This window comes from Cucurbita moschata, unplaced genomic scaffold (genome assembly GCF_002738365.1).
Source record: "Cucurbita moschata cultivar Rifu unplaced genomic scaffold, Cmos_1.0 Cmo_Scf00032, whole genome shotgun sequence".
NCBI lineage: Eukaryota > Viridiplantae > Streptophyta > Magnoliopsida > Cucurbitales > Cucurbitaceae > Cucurbita > Cucurbita moschata.
Window position 1 is genome coordinate 1,272,114 of NW_019268548.1, and position 17,265 is coordinate 1,289,378.

A 17,265-nucleotide genomic window follows, 5' to 3' on the forward strand; every position below is an offset into this window, starting at 1 on the left:
TTTAAAAAAAAAAAAAAAAAAAAAAAAAAAAAAAAAAAAAAAAAAAAGAAAGAAAGAGAGAGAGAGAAAAGAAGAATAGTAAAAAAAAGATTGACATGTGTACCTTTATGGGCTTTGGATGATCCTTATTATGTCCAACAGTTTTCAAAAGACCAGGCATAAGACTGGTTCGTACAACCTGGCAATGTAAGTGCAAAACTTCATAAAAATACTAAGGTAGAGCATCATTTCAGATGTTTTGTGAAAGCATACATAATTCAAGTGATTTCTAGCATGTGTCATATTTACATCGGCTTACCCAAGTTGATGAAAAAACCATATGTGTTTACAAACCTCAAAATCTGTTGAACGGGGATTTCCAATGATAACAGCAGTAGATTTATCATCTTCACGCTTTAACATGGCAAAATTCTCTTTATAAGAACATAGGATCCACGTAAGTACCTCCGTGAACCCACTCATTGCAATCTACACAGAAACGAGTGAATATAACAAAATGGCTAGCAAGAAAAGTTATATATCAGAGCATACATCAATTATTACTAATATGTACCTCTCCTCTGATAAGGTCACTGAACTCATTTAATGGTAGAGGCTGCAAAGATGCCGGTTTACTCTTTGGAATGTTATTGAACCCATAAGCAATAGCAACATCCTAGAAAAGAATAAATTTGCATGATCAATAGCTATTTGCAAGCTGCATAGGAAGTATGTATACACATGTATTCACAAGATTATTTCCCTACTGACTATCCATACCTCCATGACATCACATGGGTGAAGCACGTCACTCCTTGTTGGGGGCACAGATATAGTTATACTAGACTTGTCACCAGATACAGACTGTTCAGCGTGCAATTGCATCCTGTTTAACAAACTGGTAACCTGGACGATTGTAAAATATCACAAGCCACGTCATATTCATTCCATCGAACCTATATACCTACTAATCATTTCACCTCATCTTGCAAGTACTTAGGATTGGAACTTACACTAACTTCCTTGAAGGCATTCCATAATTGAAATTAATCTTTTTCTTCTTTGGGTAAAAAACCAAGAAAGTTGAGCTATCATGACTAGGTTGAACAGCCTAACATTATCTTATAAGAATTTATAGTTTGCATTTGCACCAAGCCAAAGTAAAATGTTAAACTCAAGCCTAGAGGATAACTTACAGATCAAATTATTGATGAGATGAAATTTGAAAGGGGAAAACAAGGTGCCAAAGGATTTACAAAGTAATCATTAAGTTATTGGTTCTTACATAAGTTCCCATTATGATATAGGACGATACTGAAGCAGAGTTAATATAACCGTATGGCTAAAATGAAGTTTGAAAAACTTCTATACGATGATATTCATATATTGGAACAACTGAAGTAAATAACAGTAGTAATCATTCTCAACGAAAATTTAGTAGCACTTGACAGAAGAAATATAGATATAATGAGCTTAGACAACTACTACTACACATCTGCAACAGTTTGTTACTAAAATCACCAATTACAGTGTAGCATACAGTGCAGACAAATGGGAAACAGAAAATCAGAAATGAGAACCTTTATTGGTTCTTGTGTCACAGTGATGTTCTAGAAAGGATCATTTGATGCCGTTTGTGACAGTTTTAGTAATCTCTCTCAACGAAAATTTAGTAGTAATTGACAGAGGAAATAGAGATACAATGAGCTTAGACCTACCTCTTCTGCCTCCAATGAGACTCCAATGCAGTTAGTGATATAAGACAGAGAAACTTCCATATTGTAGAGAGATAACTCTGGATAAATATTTGACTTCCCATCTGAATATATCACTTCAACTGGTTCAATTTCAAACTTCTTTTTGCACAGTGCTGAAAATATAGTTACCTAATAAGATTAAAAGAAAATTCCAAAAATTAGGGATTACTATACATCACCAAATAAATTCTTCCACAACATAAAAATTTCTTACCACGGTATTCAAGACAATATTTGCCTTTGTCAGATCAGTTGCAGTGCATTCAATAAACACATTCTTTGTCTTCAAAGTAATAGCCGAATGTGCACCATTGATAATTGGTGGTAAAGACAAAACAGTTCTGCAGAAAGGAGCTCAACTTATTTCAAAATACGGTATTTTTTATGTTTAGAGAAGTTGTCAATAATAACAAAAAATCAGTCAATTCCTTTTCTTAAAAAAAAAAATGGAAAATTATAACGCGTTGTCAGCTTGTAAAACCATTGAAATTGCTTAGTCCAAAAGGTACAAAATAAATAGACGTAAAAATAACTTAAGCTTCAATTTGTCAACAAAAGAAAGAAATTTAACTACCAAGTTTCCAAGAAGCTAATGACAAACTATAAAATGCATGTGTTTATTGGTAAGAACAAGTAACCCAACCAATTAAGTTCTAGAAGATCTATAACTAGTTCAAACGCAAGAAAATGTCGCGGTAGTATACCTGTTGCGATCAAACAAAACAGGAAATACAGGTGATTTTTCTATTATGTGCAAGAACTTCTTCAGCTTCAAATCTGACTGCAAATGAGCATGGAAAAACATGGATCAAAATATTTTGACATCAAGTTCAGAAACAAGAACTCTAATAAACATCATATCAACATACATTCACTAGAAGGACTAAATATCAGACAGAAAATAGATATATTTTCGTTAAAGCACTTACTTTATAGTACTCCATTAGCTCGTCAGCTCTGAAACTCTTCGTCTGCATCACATAACAAGATAAGAAAAGTTCATTTCAAACAACATTAAAATACTATATTCTAAACCAGGTCAATGATCAAGGAAGTAAAATATATAAGAACATATCTCTTTTGTGGAATAATCTTATTTGTGCTTTTTTGTGGTCCATATGGAATGAAAGAAACCACAGGACCTTCAAATCAAAGGAGATTACACAGAAATTTTATTGATAATGTTCTTTATCTTGCCTTTTCTTGGTGTAAATTGAATTCTCTCTTCTCCTCCTATTCTATGTCCTCCCTTTTGTCCAATTGGAGATGTTTATTGTAACTCCTTTGGATCGGGGATCTCTTTCCCCTTCTTTTATAATTTCATATCTCAATGAAATTGTTTCTTATCCAATAATAATAATAATAATGAAATGGTTCAAGGACAGACTAACAAATAAGAATCATGTCAACTAAGGTTACTTCAGAACCACTTCTATAAGGGTCCAAAAGAAATTCCAAACAGGGCAACATATCCACACACAGCAAGTAGATATTCTATTCAATTCAATCACGGAAGTAAGACCTTCAAAAAAAAGAAAAAAGGCAACAAGAAAGCAAGACAAATCAGTTCACATAAAAGATCTTGATGGGAAATCTGAATACTCATCTGTTCCATCTCAACAACGGATAAAAATAAGGAAAAACTTGTTCTAGGGACATTATAGTTTTTATAGTTTTTACCTGTTTTAGTGGCACAAAGTTTATGGCTGATGGTGGCAAAGCCTGAAAAAATGAGATGAAAGTGAGAATGGCAACATTAGGACACTGAATTCACCATAAATAAGTATCCACCAGAATTAAACGAGAGAGAGAGAGAGTGAGAAAGAAAGAATAAACCACAACTAACACTGCAAAGATGATACAGAAACAATAAACAATTGTCAGATAGTATAATCCGTAGTATTGCACTACAGCAGCAGCCTTTTTTAGTATTTCATTATTGTCCCACAACAAACACTTCAAGGATGAAAGGACCAACTTCACAGATTAATTTTCCAGAAACGTTACAGAAACTGAGGAACAATTGTGAATAGACACAGACGGTGTCTCTACCATCAATCCAATGCAACACAGCATATTCAACTAGACCCGCTAATAGAAACAGAATATATACATTCTCCCAAGAATATGAGCACAAGGAAAGCCCACCTCATAGGTGAAAGGGCCTTCAAGTGTATCCAGGTCATGAGTTCCGATGGCAACAAGAGTTCTCCGTCTAAAACAAATTAAACAAAATTCTTGAGAGAACTCTTACAGTGAAAATGAAAATAAAACGTGAAATAGACTGAGAATAGGAAGTAAAATCTAAAAATTAGGCCAAGCAAAAAGAATATAATTAACAAAGGAATTGCTCATCCACCAAACTACGACTTGATCACACAATTACTTAATTGCTACATACTTGGACCCCATATCCTATATCCTTATGGAATCTCTAGAGTAAGAAAAAAATCCAAGTTATAAGTTGCGACTCTGTAGCTTTACAACTTCTGTGCCTGATGGGAAATCAGAACGATGCACAAAATAGGAGAAGATCACGCTGCATATGGCACATATAGCTAAGATCCAAACTTACCGACATATATTCTGATGAAGTTTGTCTTGCAGATCAATAAAGCTATTATAACTTGCTTCATCAAAAGTTATGTCTCTCAAAACAGCACAAACCACATAAGGGCGAACCAAGGAAGTCTGTGAAGTTGAAAGTTTCAGACCAATAGAAATAAGTTGAAATTATCAGTAGTAATATAAATTACACATTCAAATGGAAACTATACCTCCGGGTTTACATGCATTTTGTGCATAGATTCCTTGCTGATATTGGATAATTTATATCTGGGTGTCTCTTCTTGCTTATTAAAAATGCGCAGTGCTTGAGCAAGCCCTTCAAGACAGAGCAAATCGTATCTACAAAACCATAAAGTATATTTACCAGCTATATCCCAGATGCCTACAATTACAGCGTTAAACTAGTTTTATCCAGTGATATTTACAACGTTGGTTTTTGGGGAAAAAAATTAAAAATTAAAAAGAACCGTATGCAGGCAAATTTACAAACAGATAACATCTCTTCTTTTAGAAGAAAAAAACATCAATTAGATGTGTCACAAATTTACAATACAAGATTGACAAAGAACTATGCCTAGCAGCACCCTCAAAAGACACGCACACGAAGAAGGAAAAGGAAAAGCAATCTGTATTGAATCTTAACAGAGCCACCAACAGCAAATTACGAAGAAATGTACCTGTTAGCGGGGACCTCAATCTTGTAGATGACTTCTTCATCTTCATCCGCTTCTTCTTCCAAATGCTTCTCTTTCCTAATGATCGCCTTCTCTGTCGTCTATACAATCAACAAGCCAATGTAAAAAGAAAATGTCCATCCAAATCATAGCTATGATCGATTAAACTCAAAGAAAAACATCGGTAAGCTGATAACGCAAATAACGCAAGGTACTTACAACGTCATCAAGCTCAATCCCAAACCTAAAGCACAGCTCTTCAAACTCTTCCTGAGCTAAGAAATGAAAATGAAACCAAAAAAGAAAAAAAAAAATTAACAGAATGCAATAGCATCATTGAATAACGTGACATAGGAAATCACTGCAAGCTCACAGTAAGTTCTTCCGAGGGCAGCAAATAGGCGATCTCTTCCGACGCTTACGGTCGGCATGGTTGACTCTTCAGAATGTACGACGCTACACCAGCAGAAGCAAAAACACTGCGGTTGGCGGCTACGAAGATAAGTCTGCCGGTCGCGCCAACTGTTCAACAAACAAAGTGGCTCTTGGCTCCAGATATCGCACTATTGGGCTAATGGGCCCATTTTTTTCGAGTCCAACGAAACGGGCAGTGCCAGCCCAGCCCATTAAATTTTTAATTGCTGTTTCGTACTATAAAGTTTGTACAATATTTTGTCTAATTGTGAAAACATTATAGTAAATAATAAAAGAAATAAATTAATATGTGAAATTAATAAGCTTAGTCTATTATTAAAATATTTGTTGATTCATTCATATATATATATATATATATATATATATATATATACATAAAATATTTTTAAAAACCATCCATTAGTCATTAATAAAAATACTATTGACGTAAGATCTCACATCGATTGGAGAGGAGAACGAAACATTAAGGGTGTGGAAACCTCCCTAATAGACGTATTTTAAATATCTGAGGGTGTGGAAACCTCCATAATAGATGCATTTTAAATATCTGCTATCGGTGAATTTGAGGTATTACAAATGATATTAGAGCCAGACACCAAACAATGTGCCAGCGAGGACGTTGGGCCTCCAAGGAAGGTAGATTGTTAGATCCCACATCGGTTGGAGAAGAGAACAATACATTCTACTCCAACCAACGTGGATACCTCTCCCTATCATACGTGTTTTAAAACCTCTCTCACAATATTTGATAGTTGTTACCATGAGTAAGATTGATAACTATGATTAAAATAACTTATTTATTAATTTAAATGTTTTTTTCGGTGTCGATATTCCATCGATATATTTATAAGATATAAACTTCGGTATCAAAATCTATATTTTAATCTTATTTACTGAGCATTTAGAACACCAACGTATGTAGCTTTGCCTTCTGTGCTGAAACAGAAGTTGTCACAGAACAGAATTTGCCGCCATTTTCAAACCAACTGGGGGTGATCACATTGAATCATTTATGAGAATTCAGGCTCTTGAACAAAAGTAAGCCTAAACTACCAACTGCAAGTGTTAGTAAAACTGAGGTGCTGATGGATTCAAAATCAGCAATCCTCCACCTCCCATCCTTATCAGCTTTCCCCCGGGAAATCTTCTCGCTCGAGCGCTCTCGGAGAAGATTGCTCAAATTGTCGACCTGGAGGATGATTTGGCGCTGCCCCCGTGCTATGTTTTGTATCTGGAAAGCACAAATATCATACTAAAAATGATTGAAACTTAAAACCAAAGAAGAAAAGAAGTGATATTCATCAAAATACCTCTTCCAGCGAGGGAGATTCCTTGGCCAATTGGGATAATGATGAAGAACTAGACAGTAATGATCCGGTTAAGGCGCCGTTACTCAAACCAGATATGAAAATCGAAGTCGCTCCGGTACCGTTGTTGTTTGCATCAGATTGTGAAGCCAAGTTCTGCTGGCTAGCAGAAACTTTTCTAGTACAGATCTTGGAGTTCAGCTCTTCAATGCGAGTTGTGAACTCATCCATTCTCTCACTGAGGGTAGAAATCTGTTCTGAAAGCTGAGTAATAGCTCCCTGAAAGATTTCGAGATCGATTTCCTCTACTCGTTCAGAAATATTGTAATGGATACTTATCTATCCTTCGAATCAGAAGTTTTTACCAACACGTTCAACATGTTCTAATGAATTATCAAATCACATTCAGATCCAGATTCTACCTAAAAGGTATCACACTAAGACTAAAAAGCCTTGGACCGAAAGAGAAGTTATCGTTCGAGGGTTCATAAGATTCATCATCTTCCTCAGCTATCCTATCTCGTCTGCTTTACGGGTCAATAAACCATGTGAATAAAGCTTTCTTGATGCAGAAAAACGTTTACCTGGTTAGAGACTCCTGCAGGGGAGTCTGGAGCCCTCACATCAAATCTCCTACTATTAACAGCAAGCTTTGTCAGCTTTGACAAGGTCTTGTCCCTCCGATTAGATAATGATTGTGATAAGCCACTGGAAATGATATCAAATATGAAAAGGATACAAAAATATGTAGGTTTTATAAGAATCCAAATGAACGATTAAAAATCTCTACTTTTCAGTGCTGCTACAATAAATAAGTCTACCGCCCAAGCCCACCGCTAGTAGATATTGTCCTCTTTGGACTTTCCCTTTCGGGTTTCCCCTCAAGGTTTTTAAAACGCGTCAGGCTAGAAAGAGGTTTCCACACCCTTATAAGGGGTGTTTCATTCTCCTCCCCAACAGATGTGGGATCTCACAATCTACCCCCTTCAGTGCCCAACGTTCTCACTAGCACTCGTTCCTTTCTCCAATCGATGTGGGACCCCTACCAAATCCACCCCCTTTGGGGCCCAGAGTCATTACCGGCATACCGCCTCATGTCTACCCCTCTTCGGGGAACAGCCTCCTTGCTGGCACATCGCCCGATGCCTAGCTCTGATACAATTTGTAATGGATATTGTCCTCTTTGGACTTTCCCTTTTGAGCTTCCCCTCAAGGTTTTTAAAACGCATCTGGCTAGGGAGAGGTTTCCACACTCTTATAAAGGGTGTTTCGTTCTCCTCCCCAACCGACGTGGGATCTCACAATAACTAATCTACACAGGCGATTATAACAACATTGATCAAACAGAGAATAATTTCACAGAATTTTTTTTCCCAGCAAGAAGTATTATATCCAACAGTTTGAAAGTAGGATGATACCGGTTAAGGTACTTGTTTCTCCAATCTGCAGAAGCTCGGGAAAGTGCTTCCTTTGGACTCGAAAGTGAATCGTCATCTATGCTGAGCTTGGTCTTTAAATCATCTGGCAAGGCCTACAAATAATCTCATTAGACTTACTGATCAGAGAACAATCTGCTTAATCTGTTCGGTTGTAAGTATCTTACTATAACATCATCAACAAGCTTCTCAAGCTGTATCTGTTCTATATAAGTTCGAGGGATATAGGAACCATCCAAACCCAACTGCTCGGCAATATATTTAACAAGCATCCGATCTTTTCCTTGCACCTTTGTCCACGTTCAGCAAGTTAGTAGTATGATAATACGAACCTGCTCAGTTTAAAAACAACATAATTTCTACACAAAATTTAGATATCATGTATGGGACGTCAATATCCAGGTGACTGAAAAAATGTGGCTAATGCCAGGTCATCTTGCTAGCCGCACGTTTAATTATTCGGAAAAAACTAACTAAAATTGTAAAATCCCACATCGGTTGAGGAGAGGAACGAAACACTCTCCCTAGTAGATGCGTTTAAAAAATCGTGAGGCTGACGACAATATGTAATGGGCCAAAGTAGACACTATCTGCTAGCGGTGGGCTTGGGCTATTACAAATGGCAAAGTCAGGTTCTAGGCGCCCAAGGGGGTGGATTGTGAGATCTCATATCGGTTGGAGAGAGAAATGAAGCATTCTTTATAAGGGTGTGGAAAACTCTCCCTAGTGGATGCATTTTAAAAACCGTGAGGCTAACGGCAATACGTAACGGACCAAAGTGGACAATATTGGCTAGAGATGAACTTAGGTTGTTTCAAAAATCACATATTTGGAGGGGGCAATATTGACTCGTGCTAATATATGTCATTCCTAGAAGTCCCTACATTATTAATCTATGAATGAAAGATGAACCGCATTGCAGAAAAAGGCAGACTATTAGTCCTAAAGCAGTATGGATAATGATTACAAGATGTACCTGAATATATTTACGGTTAAGTTGCTCCAACCAATCAATCTTTATACACACCCTATCATCAGAGAATATATGGCTGCTTCGTTTAAGAATGGTTGCAATTGTGTATCCGAGTGCCATAAGCCCTCCAAGAAGGCGTACACTAACTTCGAAAGTAATTCTAGGTGATATAATGAATGGAGTATCTGTAACCCACTCCTGCAGAAAAGGGGAGAGAAAATAATATATGTCCATATAAGCAGCCAATAGGTACCTATGTGATAAAATGAGATTAAAAACTCTACCGAGACAACTATGTGGTATGTGCATTAAGACTCGAACATAGATGCAAAAACATGTTGAGAATTGTTGGGAGGGAGTCCGGCATTAGCTAAGTTAGAGGATGGTCATGGGTTTATAATCAAGGAATAATCTCCATTGGTATGAGGCCTTTTGGAAAACCCAAAACAAAGCCACGAGAGCTTATGCTCAAAGTAGACAATATCATACCATTGTGGAGGGTCGTGATTCCTAACGAAACACACATGAAATACAGGTAAATATAGCTTGAAGGAACTCAGTTATATAGCGTTTGTTAAAGTGACCTCAAACATGAGACTGTATTTGCCATCCCTATTCCTCATCCTCAGATAGGATTGGCACACTTCAGGATCTTCACCAGGAGGTAGAAGATAAATGTCATAAGTTTCCTCAGTAAACTCCTTGTGATCTTCGGATATAACAGCCTTAATTTGTTCCACAGGTACTGCTTTCGTTGACTGTAACCCGAAAATGAACCCAGCTCAGAGTAAAACTCTTATGATTTAGACGAAAACGAAGTAAAGTTGATGCAGTTAACCAACTTAACCTTAAGAATGTAAGTAGGATTTTGGAAACCAGTAAAGGGATTGAATTTGTTGATAATTCTTATATGGGCAGTCTGAAGATCTGGCTCAATAAAAGCTTTATACATTGGATAAACCTGCATCCAAAAAAATTTATATGAACCAACGACAACATTTTATTACATGTGAATGGTGACAGAACCAAACATTTGAGAAATACAGCTAAAAGAAAGGACACACCGTTTCAGAAACTTGATGTATTATTTCTTCTGGCTCTTGGCCAACTCGCTGAATATCACGCAGTACTCGTTTGACTAAGTCAAAATGAACACCGCCAGTAATTGATACACGAAGATCTAGCAATGGACGTAATTTCTCACTTAAAGCGTAGATACCCTCAATAATGACGATTCGTGACATGGGGACTTCAAGAGTCCTGTTAGTAGCACTTGAAAGTAAGAACGTTAAAGGGTAAAAGATAAAGAAATGTTCTATTAGAGTAAGCACTAAGAGAAAATGGAAAACTAGATTCACGATCCTTTGAGACAGAAGCTATTACTTTGAAAAGATTAATGTCAGAATTAAGCATTTAAGCCTCTAAATGAAGCCAAAATTGACCAACATTACCTATAACCCGCGCGACTGCTAGTCTTGAAATCATAAATAGGAACCTGGACAGATTTTCCTTCTCTTAAACCATGAATTTTTTCCAGCAATGTATCGTAATCTGTTAAGCGTGGATCTGGTGAAAAGGGGGTCATTAGATATTTCCACTAACTTCAATTGCAAGAAATAATTGGAATGCATACTTTCTAAAAGGAAAACAGAAAGAGCATACTTGAAGGATCACTATATATGAGTATTAAGAATGAAAGTTGTTTATTGTATTCATTCTGCTAAACTCCAAGGCTATTTAGATATTAGATGCAGGCTAAAAAACTTACGAGAAGCTCGTGGCTCCATGATTTTGTTGATGGCAATGGAAAATTATAAGTTTCCCTGCCACCTCAGTTTAGGGAACACAAGCAAGAAGTATGAAGTACTAGAGGGCTCCAAACCCGTATCATTTGTAACAGCCCAAACCCACCTTTAGCATATATTATCTTTTTTGAGCTTTTCCTTTCGGGTTTTCCCTCAAGTTTTAAAATGCGTCTATTAGGGAGAGGTTTCTACACCCTTATAAGGAATGTTTCGTTTCCCTCTCCAACCAATGGGATCTCACAATCCACCACTTGGGGGCCCAACATCCTAGCTGGCATACCGCCCGGTGTCTAACTCTGATACCATTTGTAACAGCTCAAGCCCACCGCTGGCAGATATTGTCCTTGTTGGGTTTTTCCTTTCAAACTTCCTCTCGAGGTTTTTAAAACACGTTTACTATGGAGAGGGTCTAGCCCTACTCTAACCAGTGCCTCACACCGTCCGATAACTGTCTCTGATACCTTTTGTAACAACCCAAACCTACCACTAGCAGATATTGTCCTCTTTGGGCTTTCCCTTTCGGGTTTCCCTTCAAAGTTTTAAAACGCGTCTGCTAGGGAGAAGTTTCCATACATTTATAAGGAATGTTTTGAATGTTTTGAATGTTTTATTCCCCTCCAAATGATGTGGTATCAAAGCAGGAAGTATGAAGTACTGGAGGGCTCCAAACCAGTGTCACAAAATTGTAAACCATAGGTATATAACATATATCGCTCTCCTATCGTTAATATTTTTACCAAAATTGAGATAAATTGTCAGTAGAATGAAACCATACCATCAAAGTTGTCATCAATGATACGACTGGAATCATTGTAGTTATCCATCGTGATAACAGCAATGCTGGGTATAAAGTTAAGCACCTTCTCAGTAAACACAGTCTTCCCAGCTCCAGAGGGCCCTGCCACTCCAACTAGAATTATCCCATCATTCTTCTGAGACAACAATTGGCACGCACGGATTACAATGAAGAAACCTTTCTCAAATGAAAGAGGATCTTCAATTGGAAGAATCTCATATCGATTCGAGTCCTTCTTCTTAACTAACTGGACTTGATCTCGCAATAGTCCAGAACGCCTCCGAGATGATTCAATGCTAGAAGACGTATCTTGAGCCATTTAGATGTTTTTTCCTGTTTGATGCAGAACGATCAAGCGCATAAGATAGAGCTAAATGCACTTCTAAAACCAGAAGAACCAATTCAACAAAACTTCCATTTTGACCAAGAACTATTACATCTTTCCGAACAAAGTGTATAAAGAGTACTAAATTTGACACATAAGAAGAGAATAACTACACGGCCTTGAAAATCTACACATACCCAGAACACAAACTTAGCAGAAATATGAATCAAAGTCCAAACAAAACAACATAGTAGACACAGATTAGCACAAATTTAACCCACAAAAGAGAAACAAAAGAGCAAGCAAACCTTCTGGCACTGCTGCCTGGTTTCTGAAGATCGAACGAATGGCGGAGCACTAATTATTGGGTTTTCTCAAGTGGGGTCTTTTTCTTTTCGTAAATGGGTTTTCCTTTTTCATGAACATGAATGGCGGGACGTCTGAATGAGAGGACGTGTGGTCCGATTCCTTGAACTAATGGGTCTCAAGGAGCATGAGCATCAATACGAACTAGGTGGTTAAAAAGAAACAAGTAGATTAAATCAATAAAAGAGGGTACGATGATCAGATTGAGAAGCATCATATAACCGCGATCAGCTGAACAAAAGGAGGCCAGGTGGAAAAAGTTACAAACGAATTCAATTCGTTGCTGTAAGTGATTCGAACAGACTTTTCCCCGCTCAATGAGTGTGGAAGGGACTTTTCCTTTAGCCCCATGTGCGAGAGGCCGTGGCAATGCAATCGCCAAATGCAGGAAAAAATCGAAGGATTGAAGAGGGAAACATTACCCAACTTCATATGGTGTAGTAAAATGACAGCTTAGATGGAATCAATGAAAGTCTACAACGATGAACAGTTTGGATGCTTGGCGCGAGCCTATCATCGAACAGGCTGTGTGGACTGCTACAGAGATGAAAAATCAACCTAATCGATCATATCAATACTCAAAAGATCACCAAACTTTTGCCCGCCACTGTTGGAGACCGCGCAACCCCTCAATCAGCTTTTACTTGCAGCTACTAATGGGTCAAGATCATCTTTCTTTAGCTATTCCAGGCACTTGAACACCTGCTGTTCTTGCCTTTGCTTGCATCACATATAACACTAATTTCAATCTTTCAAACATTGTTCTCAAAACTCTATTTTGAAATCTCTCTACTCTATTTCCTAATACAAATATTGCTCTCAAAACTCTATTTTGAAATCTCTCTACCCAGTTTTCTAACTCAAATATTGCTCTCAAAATTCTATTTTGAAATCTCTTTACCCTGTTTTCTAAAACTTTCTTCTTGAATCGGGCCAAAATCTCGAGCATACAAGAATGAATTGGCTTAATTCACTTTAAGAAGAATGTGCAGCACAATGGCAAGTCTACCATCAAAAGTGCTATTGTGACAAGGAAACTGTGGACATAATCTTTGTAAACTCTATTAAATAATTTTATCAAAATTCACAAATTTAAACAATAAGATATATTCTTTTAATTCTCGTCAATTTTGTATGTACTCATTTTAATAAACTAATTACATTGTTTTTAACTCATGAGAGGGTAAAAAATGTAACGCTTGTTAAAGTTAATGGTTATTTTCTTGTAAACTCTTGTGGTGAGAGATTTTTACTCCTTTAATTTAATAGACTTAAAAGTAAATTTTCCTTCTTTATTTTTTCAGTTTTTACTTACTTAGTACTTATTTTAACAGTGCGGTTAAAATTGAATAAGTCAATGCTCCAGCTATTTTTTTAAACAAAATTTATAAAGTTTTCGGAAAATAATAAATATACATAGATATATATATATATATATATATATATATATATGAAATTGTCGACTTATTTATTTATTTTATTTTTATTATTATTATTTTTTTAATGTTTAACGCATTAGTCCATAAATATTTTGATATTTTAAATAATTTAGCCTTGTAAATACGTTATTGTAGTTAATTAGTAATTGCCATTAAGAATATATAATAAATTAGAACTCAGCTGTCCCAGATATGGATGTCAGCTCAAATCACAAAATCACAAAACTCCGTTTCTCATGATTTCAGGTGTTTCAGATCTCAGTTCGGAAATCTGATTTGACATTTCTTGATTCTGAGGCGGAGTTCGAGGCGTCGGTGAAATTTGTATGCATTTTTGAAGCTCAGATTGAAGAAGAAATGGGCTGCACATTTTCAGGATTGAATGCTTTCTACGATGCCGCGAATAGCGGTGGGGATGTGTGGATCAATGAGAACAGGTTTAGAATCGTTAGGCAGCTCGGTGAAGGTGGCTTTGCTTATGTTTTCCTCGTCAAGGAGGTGCTCGCTGATTCATCTTCTGACTCTGTCCGCGGTGGTTTGCGCAAGAAATTCAAGGACTCCGCTCATCTATCTGGTTTCAACTTTCTCTCCCTCTCACGCGCACACATTATTTATTTCGTATTTTTTGTTGTGCTGACTGTTTACGAACTTCTTGATCCGCGAAATTTGATATTGCATCTTCATCGATAGGTTCATTCCGAGCGAAATAATCTAGTTATGTGGTTTTATGATTTTGGCCTATTTGCGCTTGAATCTGAATCTATGTCAATGGTTTTTCTTAATCCAGTATGGCATTCGCACGGCCGTTTCGGTAGTTCTCCAGCTGATCTGAATGTATAACGAAGATTTCATTTTGATGTTTTCTAATTAATTAAAAAAACGAAGTTGTTCATACGACTCTTAAATTTAAGTTTCAAAATGTAAATGTAAGCTTAAGTTGTGATTCGAATTTCATTTTTTTTTAATCTTCAAAGAGCTGTAGGCTGCTATGCCCTCTGCTAATTAAATCGTGCAAGCACGTATCTTCGTTTTTGTATTGAATACGATGCAGCGGCTACTTACTTTTGACTAAGAAATTGGGGTTTGCTGCTGCTGTCTCTCCTCTTTGATAGTTTATTAAATTTGGTATCTGTAGTGATGTTTTAATATATTTAGTCTTACAGGTATTTACAATGACTAATCACTTGCTCTCTCGCTTATTTCGGATGTGGATGTTTCATCTATGAATATCTTCATACTTGGGTTCTGCTGCGATCTCTTCATAATTAATTTATAGATAATCATGTCTTTCATTTTTTGGGTTTTACCTCCATCTTAGGAATAATGGACATAATATGTGAGATCCCACATCGGTTGGAGAGGGAAACGAACCATTCCTTGTAAGGGTGTGGAAATTTTCCCCTAGTAGATGCATTTTAAAACCATGAGCCTGAAGGCCATGCGTAATGGACTAAAGCAGACTATATCTGCTAGTGGTGGGCTAGGGCGGTTACAATCATTCCTGAACCAAGATGGAAAGATTTGTTGCTTCCTGGATAGAAGTGTTTAATGTGCAAAAATTTGTTTCAAAGTGCCATTCTAATGAAAATACATCTTCAATTTCCAGGCTAGTCAACCAACTAAAACCAGCTTTTGTTGCTTTATTTGCACAGATGATGGTTCATACGCACTGAAAAAGGTGCTCATTCAGAACAATGAACAGCTGGAATTGGTGAAAGAGGAGATCCGTGTTTCATCTCTGTTTAGTCATCCCAATCTTCTTCCTCTTCTTGATCATGCTATAATAGCTACTAAGGTGATTGTCAAGGCCCTCGACTTAATAAAAAAAAAAAAAATTATTTGATGAGAAAAGCAGTAAAATCCTTGTGTGATCAACCTTACCTCTATTTATTCTCCTCTTAAAGTGAATTGCATATGAACATACAATTCCAATTTCCTTGCATACATTGAGAATATTGTTTGGAATAATTGTCGTCTCGAAAGCATTTACTGACTTGAAAATGAAATTTATCCTCGGTGTACACTTTTTACTTTTTTAGTAAAATTTGGGTTCATGGTTCTATCTCCTTTTGTTTATATGTCGGTGGCATCTGTCCCTGGTGATGTACACTATCTGTGGTTATCTCTGCTATTTTATGTCTTCCTCTCAGTATATCCTTATATGTTTTCATTTATATTTACCATTTTTGTATCAATGGTTAGCCAACTCAAGAACGATCTTGGCACCATGAAGCATACTTACTATTTCCAGTACATTTGGATGGAACATTATTGGACAATGCGGAAACCATGAAAGCAAAAAAGGAGTTCTTCTCAACATCAGATGTTTTACAAATATTTCGACAGGTAACTTGGAGTTTGGAACTTCAAATAATTTATCTTCTCTTTTAACATTGGATTGTTTTTGTTGCATCATAAATTCTATAATGTTGTTCTTGTCATGGTGTTCAACCGTCCTCTGCCGGATATTTTAAAAGGTCCTCTATCTATTTGAATTTTCCATTGGCCTCTTCTACTTCTTCCCCCTTCTTTAAACACGAAGAGATTATGGTATCATGCATGCTTTGGAAAGTCCTTTTTTCTTACGGATTGAATTAATTGAACACAGCTATGTGCGGGTCTCAAGCACATGCACAATTTTGATCCCCCATATGCACACAATGACATCAAGCCTGGTAACGTTCTCATAACATATAGAAAGGGCCAGCCTCCTCTTGCTATATTGATGGATTTTGGAAGTGCTCGACCTGCAAGGAGGCATATTAGCTCTCGTTCAGAAGCACTGCAGTTACAGGTTACCTCTATCGCTGTTCTTCCTTCAAGTCCACTACAGTTAAACCGTATCAGTTTAGACTTCTGCCACATGAAACTTTCCAGATAAATGCGAACTTTTTGCACTTCACTCTTAAGTTAGATAAAAATATAAATGAGCTGATAATTATCATAATTTGCTGTGTAGGAATGGGCAGCCGAACACTGTTCTGCTCCTTTCCGAGCTCCTGAGTTGTGGGATTGTGCAAGCCATGCAAATGTTGACGAAAGAACTGATATCTGGTCATTAGGATGCACTCTATATGCTATAATGTGAGCACCAATTTTTTACCCTGAAGTTGTGATTATTTTATGGATTTTGGAATTGTATGCACGTGCCATAACTTATGTAAATAACTCCCATGCATGCTGCAATACTGGAATTCCTGTCTACTCGTCAATCCCTCCTAGTTTTGCTCCCTTTTTCTTTCTTTCTGTTATTTACACTAGAATAAATGTGGAGATGGCAGTTAGGTCAACTGAGAAAACTTTAAATCATGGATATAAGTGCTTTAGAATGATTCTTTTTTTTTTTTTTTTTTTTTTTTTTTTTTTTTTTTTTTTTTTTTTTTTTTTTTTTTTTTTTTTTTTTTT

General features: G+C 36.6%; 3 protein-coding genes across 6 annotated transcripts in view; 1 reads left to right on the forward strand and 2 right to left on the reverse strand.

The window, feature by feature from the left end:
* Positions 1 to 5,503, reverse strand: part of LOC111429780 (phenylalanine--tRNA ligase beta subunit, cytoplasmic-like) — an 8,935-nt gene extending 3,432 nt beyond the window's left edge. For all 3 annotated transcript variants that reach the window (XR_002708225.1, XM_023065783.1, XM_023065784.1), the window contains exons 1-15: positions 5,352 to 5,503; positions 5,198 to 5,253; positions 4,982 to 5,079; positions 4,514 to 4,643; positions 4,312 to 4,427; positions 3,885 to 3,951; positions 3,417 to 3,458; positions 2,666 to 2,707; positions 2,441 to 2,517; positions 1,951 to 2,077; positions 1,698 to 1,865; positions 760 to 885; positions 554 to 655; positions 334 to 468; positions 104 to 178 (exon numbers count right to left, since the gene is read on the reverse strand). Coding sequence is in view for 2 of the 3 variants with exons in the window: in XM_023065783.1 (XP_022921551.1) it covers positions 104 to 178; positions 334 to 468; positions 554 to 655; positions 760 to 885; positions 1,698 to 1,865; positions 1,951 to 2,077; positions 2,441 to 2,517; positions 2,666 to 2,707; positions 3,417 to 3,458; positions 3,885 to 3,951; positions 4,312 to 4,427; positions 4,514 to 4,643; positions 4,982 to 5,079; positions 5,198 to 5,253; positions 5,352 to 5,409 (1,419 nt within the window). In the remaining variant the exon portion in view is untranslated. The remainder of the gene's footprint in view (positions 1 to 103; positions 179 to 333; positions 469 to 553; positions 656 to 759; positions 886 to 1,697; positions 1,866 to 1,950; positions 2,078 to 2,440; positions 2,518 to 2,665; positions 2,708 to 3,416; positions 3,459 to 3,884; positions 3,952 to 4,311; positions 4,428 to 4,513; positions 4,644 to 4,981; positions 5,080 to 5,197; positions 5,254 to 5,351) is intronic.
* LOC111429778 (uridine-cytidine kinase C-like) lies at positions 3,068 to 12,951 on the reverse strand. Of its 2 annotated transcripts, XM_023065782.1 has the most exons (12): positions 12,364 to 12,951; positions 11,710 to 12,063; positions 10,581 to 10,695; positions 10,194 to 10,389; positions 9,977 to 10,090; positions 9,714 to 9,887; positions 9,133 to 9,327; positions 8,324 to 8,446; positions 8,139 to 8,251; positions 7,305 to 7,428; positions 6,724 to 6,999; positions 6,273 to 6,644 (listed from the first exon to the last, which is right to left on the reverse strand). In XM_023065782.1, the coding sequence occupies exons 2-12, from the start codon at positions 12,047 to 12,049 to the stop codon at positions 6,420 to 6,422; spliced, it is 1,995 nt and encodes a 664-aa protein (XP_022921550.1). In that variant the 5' UTR covers positions 12,050 to 12,063; positions 12,364 to 12,951; the 3' UTR covers positions 6,273 to 6,419. The 2 variants fall into 2 exon arrangements, 1 of the variants encoding a protein (XP_022921550.1); XR_002708224.1 differs by lacking the exons at positions 6,273 to 6,644; positions 6,724 to 6,999; positions 12,364 to 12,951 and adding an exon at positions 3,068 to 3,078 and having other exon boundaries at positions 7,092 to 7,428; positions 11,710 to 12,338.
* A 1,082-nt stretch (positions 12,952 to 14,033) lies between these two features.
* Positions 14,034 to 17,265, forward strand: part of LOC111429733 (serine/threonine-protein kinase 16-like) — a 4,349-nt gene continuing 1,117 nt past the window's right edge. Inside the window, exons 1-5 of the mRNA XM_023065698.1 lie at positions 14,034 to 14,434; positions 15,513 to 15,655; positions 16,063 to 16,206; positions 16,469 to 16,654; positions 16,820 to 16,944. Of these exons, the coding sequence (XP_022921466.1) occupies positions 14,218 to 14,434; positions 15,513 to 15,655; positions 16,063 to 16,206; positions 16,469 to 16,654; positions 16,820 to 16,944 (815 nt within the window). The 5' untranslated portion in view covers positions 14,034 to 14,217. The remainder of the gene's footprint in view (positions 14,435 to 15,512; positions 15,656 to 16,062; positions 16,207 to 16,468; positions 16,655 to 16,819; positions 16,945 to 17,265) is intronic.